The sequence below is a fragment of the Propithecus coquereli genome, unplaced genomic scaffold (assembly GCF_000956105.1).
Source record: "Propithecus coquereli isolate 6110/MARCELLA unplaced genomic scaffold, Pcoq_1.0 Scaffold70, whole genome shotgun sequence".
NCBI lineage: Eukaryota > Metazoa > Chordata > Mammalia > Primates > Indriidae > Propithecus > Propithecus coquereli.
Genome location: NW_012153063.1, coordinates 137,119 through 153,940, shown reverse-complemented (window position 1 = coordinate 153,940; position 16,822 = coordinate 137,119). Strand labels below are relative to the sequence as shown.

Genomic DNA, 16,822 nt, shown 5'->3' with positions numbered 1-16,822 from the left:
TGTCATCAATCTTGCCTACTCAATAAAGCCTCCATAATATCCCAAATGGACAGGGTTTGGAGAGCTACTTCTTTGCTGAAAGCAAGAGGTGCCTGGAGGGTGGTATGCCCAGAGAGGGCACGGACCCTCACCACATACCTTGCCCTATGCATCTCTTCCATCTGGTTGTTCATCAATATTCTTTGTAATGTCCTTTACAATAAATGGGTGAGCAAAAGTCAAGATTTCCCTGAATTCTGTGAACTGCTCTAGAAAATTAACTAGATCCAAGGAGGGAGTCATGGGAACCCCAAATTATAGCTGGCTGGTCAGAAATACAAACTGAGACTTGGAACTGGCATCTGAACTGGGGGCAGTCTTGTGGACTGTGCCCTTGACCTGTGGGATTGTTACCGAAAACTCGGCACTTGTCCATGAGGCCAAAGAACGAGGACAAGTGGTTTGAGAAGGAAGGAAAGAGAGTTTTACTTTGCCGGAAAAGGAGGAAATATGGTAGAACTCCTCATCTCAAAATCCCAAATTTCCTGAACATTTGCAGAAATAACAGAGCTTTTAAAGGATGGGTTCTCAGCTTCAGCCAATTACAGTTGATGATTCTGATCATCCCATTTCCTGAAGATAATCTTGTGACCTCCGCCCAGGATCTCCCTTTACCAGGTCCAGCTGGGCCATCTTCTGTTGCACAAATAAACAAAAGACTCACTCTGCCCCTCCCAACCACTGGCCTGAGGCAGGGATGCAGGCTTTAGAGACAGAAAATATTTTTGCCATTTTTTTCCAGGCCATTCCCTCTGTTACAGGATCTCACTCTATATCCAGGGAGATAGTGTTAGAATTGAACTGAATTATAAGACACTCAATTGCTGTCATTTGGAGAACTGGGGGTGGGGTGTGTGTGTGTGTGTGTGTGTGTGTGTGTGTGTGTGTGTGTGTTGGGAAACCACATTTTGTTGACTAGAAGTGAAGTGTTCTGTGCCGTGTCGAAAGTGTGAGATTAGAAAAAAACTGTTTTTTTCCCCCCATCACTTACAAGGGCTGACTGGCTCTGGAGCAGAAGTGGGAGTTGGGACAAGCAAGCGTGAGAGAATTTAAAATGTATACAAACAGAGCCTAGAGATACCTGAAGTCAAACAAGACTAGGCACCAGAAGAGACCTCCACCTGAGGAAGCTGGGGAAAGTTTCTCGGGAGGTAGGGCCTTGAAAGAGTTCAGCTAGGGCCATGAGGCATGAAGGAGTACGATATGGTCAGACTACAACAGCGTAGTCGTGAGTTGGGAACTTGTAGACAGACGAAACTGATAAGGTGGGGCAGAGGGTGATGGTGGCTAAAAAAGCAGGTCACGACGAGGTGACAGAGGGCATGGTTTGACTTGTTAAAGATATTCAAGTTTAACACCTTAATGGAGCCTAAATGTAGGAAGAAATGAATGTATTGTAAGGAGGCAATATCCTCCTTGAAATATACAGCTTTTAATGCTTGCCTTCCTCTCACTGCCCCCCAAAAAAACAGTATTCAACTCCTTTAGGAAACTCTTGAGTATATATACACACACACAACTCACCTTATACAAAGTTATACCAATATTATCAAAACCAATACATTCTAAAATATTTCTCACCATTAGTTGGCAATATTATGCCTTCATCAGATTTTAAAAATAAAACTTCAGTTTTGACATATTTTATATTATTCAACATAGGTTGGGAATTCTACTATGTAAGAGTTCATCTTCAGATTTCCCAGGTTGGGCTTTTCATTTGTACTTCCAATATTATATGTTGGCTAATTTTTAATTGAGGAAACTTAAGATTTAAACCACTGAGCCATTCAGTGAACACTGGCAGACTAGATTTTCCATAGAAGTTTAAAATAGAAGGTTTCACAAGTAGGTAGCTTATAACCTCTCTCCAGGTCATTGGAATCAGAGTGTCGCAGGTTTGTTTGTTTTTTCTCTACAACTAATTTACACTTAAAATATCTTCCTTTAGAAGAGTGATTTTAAATTCACTGTCTCAATGTAAACCTTTCTAAAATAATTAGATACGAACCGAAAAACTTTCTATCCTTTTCGAAATCTATTTTTCATAAAGGGCTGCCATTATTTAAAGGAAGTAGGTATACAGTTTAATGATTTTCTTGGAATATTCTCATTGCAAAAAGTTAACCGATGGAGCCTACAGACAAATATAAAGGAAAAAGGATAGAACGGATGCTCAAATTATAGGTTAATGTTCATAGTTACTATGTTTTCAAAATGATTTGGTTTTTTTTTTCTTTTTTAATTTCAGAATATTACAGGGTTACAAATGTTTTGGTTACATAAATTGCTTTTTTACCATTTGAATCAAAGTTATAAGTGTGCCCATCCCCCAAATTAAAGAAAAATCAGAACTTCAAAATGATTTGTTTTTACCCTTGGTAAATTCAAATTCATACAATAATATTCTGATTGCTGATGGCATTTTAGTATGATTTTTATGTCACTCGCTGCTTTCTGAGGCTCCTATCGTTGCACCTCTACAGCTGCAAGGTTAATCCAAATTGGGTGCAGATAGCTCAGCCTACGGCAAAGTTCTGATGTCAAACATTCAGTTTGTGTCTATGAACCATCATGTAATCATTTAATAACATTTTTTCCTGTAGATGTTCACTCTGACACTTAGAAGCACTATTAGAATTGTCAGTTCCAAACCATTGTTTTCTAAACATATGAGACACATATTCTCCATGGATAGTGAAGTTTGAGAGTTCAACCACACTGGAAGAATTTGACATACATAGAAATACCCTCTTCTCCTTATAAAATTATTTTTTGCTTATTCAAACAATTCAACAAATTTTAGAAACTATAAATTTTCTAAATCAATGCCCACTTAAGTGTAGTAAATTTTATCTCCAAAGTGTCAAATTATGAATAATGAGAGAGACAGGATAATAAAGAGTTTTGCTATTAAGTTTTATAATGTAAATATCAATATAAAAGGTCAAAGGGGACAAACGTGTACCAAAATAAGCCATGTCAACAAATTCTATGAAAACTCAGAATAACATAATTTCTTCTGTGCATATATATTTAAAGGAAGAAAGAAAGATAACATCATAATAAAAGTAAAAAGTATAATGAATAGCAACTATAAACAGATTTTGTTACAAACTCTATAAATTTTCAGCAAAATCCAGACATTTTATATTTAGAAGCCTATTCAATTCTGGTGAGTTTTAGTGGGAGAAGTTTAAAGAAAAAATTACTAGTGCTGTCCCAAATAAATATATCCTTCTATAATCCATGGTGAGTTTGGGGAAATTTTGAAGATTTTAATGACAGTTTAGGTCACTAAAACAGGCAAAACTGGTAGTTGTGATGTTCACAAAGTAAGAGATTGCTGAAATAGAAGTCAACAGAACGGAGCCTCAGGTCTGTTGCTGAACAGCTGGGCCTTTGGTGAGGGTCACTTACCCTATCTTGGCCTCTCTGGTTTTACCAGAGATTATATAACGCTTCCTTTTAGCCCTAACATCTATAATTCTACCATAAGTAGATAATTGGAAATCTAATTGCAAGAGATAAGAAACACTTTAGTGTGGGGGAAAATTGTAGCTCATCTGTAATCCAACCCTTGAGTGTAGTGTGTGTAAAGTATATTTTTCATAGTTTTCTTTCCTATTTTGTTTCAGTGACTTAAACATATCCCAATACAGGTTATGTATTATCTATAGTGTTTCTTATTTTCTTGGGCAGCCTGTTGGCCAACACTATAGTATCATTATGTACAGACTTGATATCATCAAAAAAATTGAGACCATTAATATCTGTAATTTCTTACCCTCTCTACCTACAAATTTACCTATAACACAGGCATTCCCTACCACTCTCCCTACAATCTAGGCTCGTCCTCTCCAATGCCAACTACTATTAATACAAAACTATATTCTTAATACTATTCCTTTAACAATTTCCCCTTTCCTGTTTCTCCATTCTCTCACAAATACCTCTTTTCTTTAAGTCTATAAGCATGGTTTAGTGTTTCTCATTAATAACACAAAACAGAACAATAAGAACAACTTTTCTTATCTTCTCTAGATATATTCTCTCTCCTTTCTCTTAATATTAGATTTCTGGAAACATCATGTTAGCTGGTTTCCACTTCCCATTCCTCCTCTAGCCACTTCATACTGTTTTTTGTTTTTTCTTCTCCTGTCTACTGAAACTCACTCCAGCTGAAGTCACCTCTCAAATTCTAAACCAAGTGAAAATTAGGTACCTTCTCAAACTTCTGTAACCTTGGGACCATTTTTCTCCTGCAAATTCTTGATCTTCATATTCATCAGAGACAGGAGACCTTTATAAGAAATAATTCACGCAGGCCACCACGGAGTCTAAACTGGACCAAGCCTTTTCTCTATTCACCGGAAGAGTTAGGATGAATTCTCTTGGCAACTGCAGAGCCAGCCATCTGCACAAACCAGGCCCATCACTATCGCCATCCTCGTCACTTCCAAGATCGGAGACGCGGTTTTCTGTTCCTTCCTGTGCTGTTGGCCTCATACCATCTGTACGTCTTCCAGCGCGACTCATAGTCCCACCTTTCCCCTCCACTCCAGCCTCCTCCACCTGGCCTTCTTGAGTCCAACTGTCCTTCGACAGTTGACAACATATTGTCCACTTTCAACCTACTCTCTGAAAATCCCCCTGCTCTTTCGCCTTCGTTGACATCTAGCTCTCCACTAAGAATTCTGCTTCGCTGGCAGCCCTCTCAGTTGAAGCTTCTCATACCCATATCATGCAGGTCAGGGCTGGGCGGGGACCCAACTTCCTCCTTAGTTCTCATTCACCCACAGGCAGTCCCTACTCCGCAGCTCCGGCCAGCCTGCACCCTTCCCTCTGTGCCCAAGTAGCCGTGCCCCTACTGCCTGTGCCATCGCTTCACTTAACACGTGAAGGCTCTGGCACGTGGTTACGGCTTTCCTCTCCATCTACCCTGTCTCCATCTTCTCATTCTTGTTATCAAAAGTACATGCCTCAGGAAACCACTGGACAAGGAGGATAAAAGACGCATGCAGAAAACCTGGTCTTAACTTGTAGGTTGGAGCCAAATGCAAAACACTGAGTTCCACAAATCCCAGTCCCCTTAAAAATATGTGATCAAGAAGTAAATGTTTACTGTTGCTTTTATTAGGCAACATAGTTGTAGTAATAGCTGACTGATACAATGACAATCAAATTGGATCCTCTTTTTCACTCACCCACTAAATTTAATAATAATAGAAAAAAACCAACAAAAAGCCTTAAGGCTCTATTGCTTAAATATTTCTTACTTTTCTTTCCACTCCAATTGCTAATAACTTAAATTTATGTCCGTATCATCTCTTATGTGGACTATCACAATAGTTTGCTTTTTTGGGGGGCTGCCTTCAAATCCCCACAGCCAAGAGATTGGTATTACTAGAAAATAAAAGTGATCACTTTTCTTCCTCAATCCATTTAGATTGTCTGAGGATGTAGGATAAAATTATGCTCTTTCATTTGGTAGGAGACCCCTGTGGTCTACCTCTGTGGACTTGCTCAACCTGGTATCTTGTCATTCTCCATTTGTACTTCCACCATGGTGAATTGCTTAAAGTTTCTTGAATATACCATGAACTTTCATGTTTGCATAACTTCCCATATGCTTGAAATGTGTTAGCTCATTGACTGTTTCTATATCGCAGACTTCCGTTAATATTTAGCTTCCAGCTCCTGCTAGAGAAACACTTCCATTCTGAAACATGACATCCATTCTCAATTCCAAGAACAACCAAGCAATATTTCTGCATTGAATTCTTTAGCATGAAGCTACCAAACCAATACTGAATTAGGCATTTATATTCTTTCTCCCTTACCACATTACAGACAATTTTTCTAAGAAAGGGAACATGTCTTATTTCACTTTGTATCTCTAGCACTTAACATAACATCTGTCACAGAGTGGGCATTTAATAAACACGAGTGGAATTAAAATAATTTATTTTGAAATTTGATTTGGAAAAATATGATGTCTCTTTATTTACTCCCATGAATTTCAGAGATACCCAAACCTTCTCAATATTTATATATAAGTAGTAAAAAGTCTTATTAAAAAGACTGATATTTGTTTCTAATTCAGTTTGATTCATTGAATTCACTGATGCAGGGACCACATTATTCAGCAATTTTTTTCAATGTAGGAACTACCGAGGTTTTTCCCAATTAAGTTTGTATAGGAAGAACCCTGAACATATCACTAAATTTTTTATGATAACTTCCTGAATCTCATGGAAATGTAAACTTAAGCTGGAGCATGTGGGAAATGTACACATTTCAAGTGTCTAAAGCTATATTTATCCAACATAACAAATGACAAAAGCTTAGAAAGTACCCAATAAAGACGTTTATCCAAACGAATAACCATGCTGTAATACCTTAACCAACTGATGAAGGAAGAAACAGAATTCAAGTTCCACTAACCATTAACTTTAAATTTTTAGTTTCTCATCAAGAATAACCACAAAAAGTCACAAAGACAGCAAACGAATTAGAAGACTCGAATATAAAAAATGGCCATGGTTGTGTTCCAAAATCGAAATGCCTATTTTAATTTTGATATTCTAAAAAGCATAGAATGCTGACTCAACAAAATTTATGAAATATCTTTTAATAACTCATTATTATTATATTAAAGTGACTATCCAATCACCTTATGTTTTTAAAAGCTCTATTCTTTTGCAAGGATCCAGAAATTTCTTAGGCCACATTTAAACATTCTAGATTTGGAATTTATACACATTGCATTTAGAACAGAATATAAAGGTCTGCCAGAGTAGCATCTTGCATATTAAACTTTCAGACTATAAGGATACACATCAAATGCACGTGCACCTTTGCTGTAATTCATACATGTCACATGCACATCTTCTCTCTCGTATATCTCTCTACTTGGCCCACACATCCATACACATATACGCATGCATACATGCGTGCAAGGAAACAAAGGCAAGCGTAAACAGATTAGGTGCCCTTCTCATATTCACTGAAAGACAGAAGTTTGTTGGAGAAATTATAACTATTGTGTTCCCTGTTTAGCTGGCTGAGGTTATAAAAGGTATATGGGATTCACTGGATATCTTGATATGTGTGTGTCAGTCACATAAGGATTGTGTCTTCTTCTATATTCTCAGTTACTTGGGATTGTGGGTCATTAGGTACATACTAGTGGAACATGAATTACCCCAAAACATAAATTCTACCACACAAGATCTAGGCTCATATCCTAATCCCGCTAGTTATCAGTTGAGAGATCAAGCATTTACATGCCCTGAGCTTCAGTTTCTTCATCAGTAAACGGCATTAGGGTATCAACCATACTTGGCGGCTGCAAGACACCTCATACGGAGATATCCTCCTAGATTTTTAATGAGTACTTGCTCATTAATTGATAAACTTGTCTCAGAAAAGGTCTGGACTTACTGCCAACCATTACTTTCACAGACTCGCCTGTTTTACAGCTATATAGACAGGTGTTTGAGAATATAAGAAATTAAAACAGAAATAGCAAAGCTTTTTAGTCCATTTTGCTAATTAATATGTCAGAGCTCATAAAGAAGAACTCATCGGCTTTCTTCAGTGCTGCATCATCTTAAAGAGCTGGGTCAGCAAAGATCTCTGCAGACAGTCAATACATATTAAAACAGTTCCAAGCAGTAAATCAAAACAAAAAAGAAAAAAAAGAAGAAGACGACGATGACACTAAAAAAAAAAAAGTAAAATTTATAAGCCCTTTCTGTCTGAATGCAGAGGAGCATTTAAACTCCTGGTTTCATTGTCAGTTCATCGGTTCAGTATATAGAAAAAAAAATAAGAAAGGATTCCTTCTCAGACATACTTTATGACTCTGAGTATAACCGAAATTAAAGTCTAATAATAATAATATAATACAAGCTATGTCAAATTTGATGTCATTTTCTCTTGATTCAAATGTTCCCTAAGAAGATTTGTCATTTTAAAAAATGGTTTTATTGTTTAAAATATATACCTTTCTGGGTTTTTTTTTTCTTCATACATTGCTACAATTTGAATTTTGTCAGAATTCAATTAGTGGGATAGAGAAACAGGTAAAGACATTTTTGGCTTTCCAAGGCTCTCTGAAACTTGTGATTTTTCTTAAAGGAGGCAAATGAAAGATAATTTATAAGTTCTCTAGGAAGGTCTCACCATTTCATAGACATAAACACCTCTCATATGTGAAGCAGGACTCCACAACATTAGAAACAGGAGAGTCATCCTGCTGTCTTCCTTGCCAGGGTAATGAGATGCAATGTACTGTCAGGGGTAAGCCTCTGAAATAGGTCACTAGAGGAGTCTCAGAAATACTGGATTGATTCCAGAAGGGGTGAGGGTAATGCTACATTTTGGGCCAAAAATGTTAGAGATCTTACCTGGGCTTTTGATTTGATCTGAGCTCTAAGGAATCAACCATTTAAAGATTAAGCCAAGCAAAGGGTGCCAAAATTTTTGTCACAAATTTGGGAGGTACCCAAGCCAGACCAACAGATGGAACTTGGCATGAAATGGCTCTTTACACACTAAGTAGCTGACTCAGAAGAAGTTTTAACTTACATGAATTTATTAAAATGTTGAATATCATCTCAAATAAGAAGATGGATGACAGAGTTAGGTCAGCACACACAATTTAATTTAACTTCCTGTTGGTCTTGGATAGTACAAAAGCTGCCCACATTTGTATAATTAAAGAGAAAGAGAGAGATACACTTTCTTCCTAGCAGATAAAAAAATATGTTTTTACCTAAATATTCTGAAGAAAGGATCTCGGGAAGAATGGATATTGCAACAAACAGAGGTTGAGTGATCCCTTTTGACACTGGTGAGAAAAGTATGATCTCAGAATTTTACAAATTAAAATACAACCTGGCAACTTGCTTAGTGGCCACAGACAGCCTGTGGCAGATTCTGACTATAGTTATATATTAGGTGAAATTTTAAAACGATTTTGTAACTGAAAGAGGTTGTCAGAATCAAGAGGACCTTTAATTCTCTACTGCTACCACCACTACCATCAGCAACAACAATAATAACAATAAAACATTCTTCTACATAAATGCAACACACACAGGGGAGTGACTTTGGATGTGAGGGATGAATTCCTGAGGATCATTATAATTCAAGAGTAATTTTCCAAAAAAAGAAATGTAAAAACTTGGGGAAGGGTATCTTCTTGGAGTGCATAAATTTATAACCTTAGTTGCATATTTTTCTTTAACACTGCTCTGTGTTTTCTCACAAATGTCTCTAATGTTGTACAGGACACTCTCAGTTAATGTAGCTCCAGAATATATAATTTCAGGTGACTGCCCCTCTTCATTGCATGCCCCTTTTGCTCCAAAGTTACCAAGTTTCTGGTTGCTTTTCAGTATTTCCACAGATGTCCAATGAAAAACTCAATTACGTAGTGATAAGATATAAAAATATTTATAAACATAAAGTATAGTAAAGGTTGGAATAACTGTAACAGAAATCTTCTTTAAAACATCAAATGTATTTATACTGTGCGGTTGATGTGATATAAAGACTTCTGGAATTACTTCTATCTACCAGCTAAAGTGAAGTCACCATGTAGATTTTATAATGAACCTATCTGACAGCTTTATAATTCTGCCATTTTTGACTTTCATTTTTTAATTTTGAAAAGTTACTACTTCAAATTTGGTACTTGGAGTAGTTCTTTATTAATATTTTTATATTATACTACATAAAAACAGATCATTCAAATTTACCTAAAATAGTATAGCAATATATTAATACTAAACTTGATAATGTTCTCATTTAAAAAGAGTGACAATAACTTTTAATTACCCGCTAACAGTAATTTCTTAAATTAAGAGTAGAGCAAGATTTGACTTCCCCCAAAAAAGCCAGAAAGCTTATTTGCTCATTTTCAAAACCAAATTGATAAACATTCTTAAAAAATCAAATCACTTCAACTTTTTACCTTGAAGCCTATCCCAGTGTATAAAAAAAAAGGCTTTAATCTTCACGTATTAATATATGTGAGAGAACTAAAAGCAGTACGATTCATTTAAGATGAAAATAATACAGGCCATCCTTGGGGTTCCTTGGTCATGAGAACTTCCTTCTCAGGCTCCTAAAAATATTTCCAGTGGTGGAGAGTTTAATGGAAGTGGAAGATGGGAACAAGCAGCATGCTGCAATTTATCACTCCCACAGACATCTTTTCTTTCACAGCAATCTAACCTCTTAGACTCTTTATTAGGAAGAACAGGGAAAAAAAAAAAAAAAGAAAATCTAAGAGTTGTGAACCAGCCCTTCCCTGCTGCTATCACTAGAGAATCTGGAGAAAGAAGAAAAGAAAAAAAAAAAAATCATAATCTCGCCCCAGAACATGATGGAGGTAATGAGGCATCGAGGCCACGTACTGCTGAAAACATAATTGGCACATAAACACAGGAGATGCTCGGTGACGGGAGAGATTTCTTTGTTTCAGAAACAGAGGGATGCCAACAAATTGTAACCCTTCTGTTGTTTGGAGTGGCAATTCTAGGAGTAAAATGGGTAATTTTCCCCCAAAATAATGTACACGTACAAGAAATGGATTTCTGAATTATTTACTAACTTAGTAGCTTTAAATGTTTTCAACTAATGTGAATAAATGATGATGAAGGAGTAGAAGGCAGGCTACTGCAGCTTGGCTTTAGGAGTGAAGGTACCTCGTACGTAATAGAAAAAGAACGAGGAGACCCTCAGAAATCCTGGGGGCTTCCTAGGAAACCTCGAGAGGGCTCATTCATGAGTCTAAAGAAAGATAATACAGTCATCTCTGACACAATCCTTTTCGATGACAAGCAAAAAGATCTCTCTCTCTCTCTCTCTCTCTCTCTCAAGAGTCTCACTTTGTCATCCTGTGTAGAGTACAGTGGCGTCATTGTAGCTCACTGCAACCAAAAACTCCTGCACTCGAGCTATCCTCCCACCTCAGCCTCCCTAGTAGCTCGGACTACAGGTGTGTGCCATGACACCCTGCTAATTTTTCTATTTTGAGTAGAGACGGGGTCTCGCTCTTGCTCAGGCTGGTCTCGAATTCCTGAGCTCAAGCAATCCTCCCGCCTCAGCCTCCCAGAGTGTTAGGATTACAGGCGTGAGCCACCAAGCCCGGCCTATTCTTTCTTGAGGAAAAGAAATGTCCATGTCTTTCTTACCCTGCAATTCTTTGTCCTGCCGCTTTAATGTGAAAGTCATCATGGGAAGGAATTTCCAACTTTTTTGGGCTTTATTTATAACTTTTTTTTTAAGTGTTCAGCTGGAAGATAGGTCTAAGATTTTTGGTTTTATAATTATTTTTTTGGAAACCTTTATTCTTTCCTCTCAAACATTTTGAGTCAGCATACATTATACCACTATATACACAGCCAAGCAATAATTCATCTTCGTGGAAGTCAGAGACATCGCATGTATTAATTAGAAAGCCTTTCAGTGAATAGTGGATAGAAACAGGTTCCAACTGCTACTAAAACACAGCCAGCGATTTCCAGGAAGAGGGAAAATAAAGTCAGTTACAAGGAATATCTTACCCAATTTGTGTCCAGCCAATGAATGAACTTTGCTTTCATCTGGCACTGAGGACAAGAAGTAAAAGAGACAAGGATCAGATCTGCTTGTAAATCAGACATTTTCTGAATAATAAATTAATATAGATTCACAATAAATTAAATCTTTTACTGGCAATGATTTGAGGAAGTTTTTTCTCCTAGCCTACCCTGGGGTACCTGATTTTTATTAGACATTTTAAAGGCAACTATGAAGAAATATATGTTTATTAGACCTTCTATAAATATAAGATCATTTTTTCTTAATTTTCAATACTTTCAGTTCTTTTTTGTTGCTCACATGGCTAAAAGAAGAGAAACTAAATTCATGAAACTAGAGATGTATAATAAATTAATATAATAAAACTCTGAGTATAATAACATACATATATTCAATACTTAAAGATTAGACTTTGTATCTGGTTAAAATGGAGTAAAAGGAACAGATTTGTAATTCCCCCTGAAACAATTTTAAAAAAATAGAAAAAAGACGAAACAAAGGCATTCAACTGATTAGACATCCGCCCACAAAGACAGTGACTCCCAAGAGAGGGAGAACAAATGAGGCCAGCCCGACAATTACCCCAGCTTACTGTCTGGAGAAAGTTTCCAGGCAGCTACACAGGGAGGGGGACCCATAGGCAGAACGCACGATGTCCCTGGCTTAAGGACATGGTCCTAGATGTCCAGGGAAGCCAAGGCAGACAGAGTTTGCAGAGGAGAGACCAGGAGAGGAGAGAGCAATGCAGAATTCTCTGACAGCCTCAGAGAACCCATATTCAGTTAAATACTGATGAGCACAGGTGTGTGAGGAAATTACTCGAGACCGGGCAAAGAACCATGCAAAAGTGGAAAGGGAACAGCGTCTGAAGTCCACACAGGGCTAGGAATACTGCCTATTCCCAGCAGCCGGAGTAGAAAACTTCATAATTCAGGGGGATGAGGTAGAAGATGAAGAAAGGTCTTGCCTCAATAGTGGGGGAAAATGAATCCTAGATTAACACAAATCTGACGAAATGGATACATTTTTAAAAGGCACAAATTACCAAAGCTTATATAAGAAGAAATAGATAATATGAATAGCCCTATAGTTACCTTTTTAAAAAATGAGTAAGGAAAACTTTCCCACAAAGAAAACTCTAGGTCCAGATGGCTTCACTGGCAAATTCTACCAAACACCTCAGGAAGAAATAACACCAATTCTACAGCAGCTCTGCCAGAAAACAGAGGAGGGAGGATTTCCCAACCCATTCTATGAGGCTAGTACTACCCTGATATAATATCAGGAAAAGACAGTACATGAAAACTACTAACCAATGTCCTTCATGAGCACAGACGCAAAGTTATTAATCTTAAGTGTCTCTGCTTGGATTACTACTTTAATATTTGACAAAAGCTGGTCATTATTTACCACGTGCCACTGTCTATGTTAGTCTATAAAACTCAAGTGCTCAAGGGTTGAAGCAAGGTGAAAGGAAACTTCCTTAGAAGGAGGTTCTCCTCCATTTCCCAAACCCTGGACTGTTCTCAGACTAACACGTCCCTCTTTCATTTGCCCACAATATCCAGTCACGTTGAACTGATCCAGTTACTCGGCACGATCTTCCCACTGCCACCTGGCCCTCCTTCCCTCAGCTGCATTTCTTTATTGTCTAGATGGAAGCACTACATGTCTGTGATTACTCTGTTCTCAACGGCTTAAAAATCTTGTTAGACTTTTTGCTTTATTTCCAGTTGGGAAGTAAGTCAGACAATGTTTATCAGACACCGATTGTGAGCCAAATTCTTCCTCAGGCCTAAAAACAACTACAGTGGAGTCTACAGTGTAAGTAGGAAAATACTGAAAAACAATAATAATGATTAAAAATAACAATAGCAGCTCATATTTCTTGAGCACTTGTAATATATGGGTTCTATGCATTTTGTATCTACTAATTCATTTAATCCTCATAATGACCTGGAAAGGTAGGTATTATTGTTATTATTATCATCCTCGTGCTACAGAGAAAGAAACTGACACACACCCCCTAAATGGAGGAGCCAGAAATTAAACTATCACTCTTAACCACTCCATTATACTTGTGATAAGAGTCATAGAAGAGTTACTATCTAAAAATTTGAAGAATGACCAGTAGCATGAAATATAAGAAAACACATAAATACCTATATGCCAGAAAATTATTTTTTTTATTTGAATATATGCTGTTAATAGAAATCTTTCTGTGGTGATCAATATTAAGCATTAACTATAATTTTGTTTAACATGTTTGGAAATCTACAATTCTAATAGGTTCAAGCTAACATAGTCTTTCCCATTTCATAGATGAGAAATCATCTTTCTGAATTAGAATCCTTGCTGGGAAACTTTGTGCAAGCTATTTTAACTTTCTGTGCCTCCGCCTCATCATACAGAAAATGAGGATAATATTGCTTACCCCTTAGGTTTGTGATGATGATTACATGTGTAAGTATATGCAAAGTACTTAGAAGATCATATAGTAAATGCTTAATACATATTAACTATTGCCATTATCATTAATGAGAAACAAAAGAGAAAGACAGAATAATACGATAGCTAATAATGACACAGATGTGGGTTGAACGCCAGCGTTACCAGGCAAGTTACTAAGCTCTTTTTAATCTTAGTTTCCCCATATAAAACATGGGGATAAAAACAGTACAAAGGGAGTTGTCGCAGCTAAATAAAAGAAATGCACAAAAACACTTAGCATAGTGCCAGGTACATAATTCTCAATAAATGAAAACTTTTCATAAATGGAAGCTTTGAGAGTGGTAAAGGTGATGAATTTGATGATGCTTGTGGTGTTTATGATTTCGCTTGCTCAGGATTATGTAGAAATAGAAGGAGAAAATAATTGAGAACATACCATGCTTCTGCAGGGTGCTAGGTACTTCCACATTGTTATCTCATGGATCATTCCACACCCACAGCAGATATCACCTCCTGCTTTACCTGGCTCCTAGTTCATCTTGCAGTGGAAGAAAGCCAAAGAAAACACACTAGACTATACGGTTTTATTATGTATAGTTATTCTGAAAAAGGGATTCATACAAAGGTAAGGCTTTTGTTGTTTTGGTCTTTTTTTTTTTTAATTAAATCTAAGCTGATTAAAGTACTTGTAAATTCCCCAGCTAAATTAGGTTTAACAAGGCACCTTCTTAACTTTTTGCCTGAATAATGTCTATTATTTCTAGTAGGAATACTTATCATTATTTTAATTGACAATTTGAAATTCTCTAGAACACTAATATAAACTATTTTAAAAAACAGTGTAGAAAATCCAAATGGGTGATAGGCATAAAAATTAAAGGTCTTCCTCCAAAATATTCACTGACACAGATGTCTATCTTTAGGACAGAAGAGAAATGAATAAACATAATAGAAAAGAGAGGGAGCTGTAATGACTTAATTAATATAATACATTTTATTTAAAAGGTTAAATTTGGAACAATCATCTTTTATACACATGCTTAGTGCTGAGAAGCAATTTAAATAACAGTAGCAAATGAGAAAATGAGGTAAAATTACACATGCCATCAAGCTGTGTTTTTTTTAAATGGCAAGTGTTATAATTAATACCCAACTTCCTTTATAACTCACATTACCTTAGAGCTACTATTAAAGTTATCTCTTGGGGCAGGAGCTTAAGTCTAGTACTTTCAATACATAATATTTAGATAGCACAGTGATTGGAATGGTAGCGATATGAATTATGACAGATGCGTCATTTTAAACAAAGGACTTATTTACAAGAGATGGAAAAATGAATGGGCCTGATGTGGGAAAGGTCTTCCATTCCAAAATGGTTCAAAATAGTTAAGTATTAAAAGCATCAAGTAAGATGAGTCAAAAGCTTAAGTTTCTTCTGCTTCTGATGACAGATTTTTCTTTTCTTTTCTTTTCTTTTTAAGGTTTTAGAGCCTATTACTTTCCCTTTGTTATTCTTCACTTTTACCCAAGGACTGGTACTACTTGCTCTTGATGATCTTAAAGGGATATTACAGTAATTGAAGAAATGTCAATGAAATGTTGAGTCTTTCTGAAGATGTAATTCATACACATTTTTATTGTAACCATTATTACCTACTTAGAGGGCACCATGGACGTGCTCCTCTTGAGATTTCTCGGGTTTTATTTAGATAATAGGATTTCCATACTAACCTTATGCTTCCTGACATTCAACACAAGATTGATGAACATTATTTGATTTAATCACCGTAAGGTGCGTAACAGAGAGGAAACTTTTTGGCTTGGATGCCTGTTAATTTCCCGGTGCGTCCTCTCATTCGGGAAGCCTTGTTTGGGACATGCAGCAGCCTGATGGCCTATGTTTCTAGTTCTCTGGTTGTGGGCCTTTGAAGCTAATTAGAACTGCCTGATGCCAATGGCATCTTTTTCTAAAGTGCGGATAAACAGACTGTGTCTTTTCATTTAATTTCGACCAGGTTCACTGTTAGAATTGAGAGAAGAAAAATATGTGAAAAAAATACATGAAAAAGATGGCACTCTGAGAACTTGTTAGTGGCAAACATTAAAGTGCACATAATACTTACTTACATGCATTGGCTTCCCAGGAGGGCACATTTATATTAATATAGTGATCACTTAAAGTGTTTTATTCTTTTGTCAGACCTTCTTATACCCTTCAAATGCATTCTCACTAGGGGAAAACAATCGCCTTGCTTATTGACAGCATTTGATACGCATTCTATGACATAAGTGACTATTAGGGACTGCACTTGCTTAATAAAAATTTGCAGAACAGTGGCAGATTTGGTGAGTTAATGGGGCCCAGATGCTCTTCTTATGCTGACAGAAGATGGTATATTGCTAACATGCACAAATTTCTTCAGATAAACATTGCCATCAGCTACAGTTATTCTTTTTGAGAATGCCAACACTGTGTCACGAATAAGGAATATGCAAATGTGTTCAGATTCCCACTACTTCATATTGATATACTTTGATGCAAAGTAGCACTCTATGATGCAATGCTGCTCTTTTACATATTAATAGACAGCTCCATTTCATTTAAGTTTTGATTTTCATATCTTTGACATAATAGAGACTGCAATTTTGAAGTTGATGTTTGGCACAATAAAATTTTATCTTCTAATGAGACCATAAATACTTCTCTTTGGATAGTTTGCTAGGAAGCTAAATA

The 16,822-nt window shown here is 36.6% G+C and overlaps 1 protein-coding gene across 1 annotated transcript in view; it reads right to left on the bottom strand.

Annotated features, from left to right (window-relative positions):
* Positions 1-16,822, bottom strand: part of PARD3B (par-3 family cell polarity regulator beta) — a 443,996-nt gene that overhangs the window by 328,285 nt on the left and 98,889 nt on the right. The window contains exon 10 of the mRNA XM_012661223.1: positions 11,622-11,666. Within this exon, the coding sequence (XP_012516677.1) occupies positions 11,622-11,666 (45 nt within the window). The remainder of the gene's footprint in view (positions 1-11,621; positions 11,667-16,822) is intronic.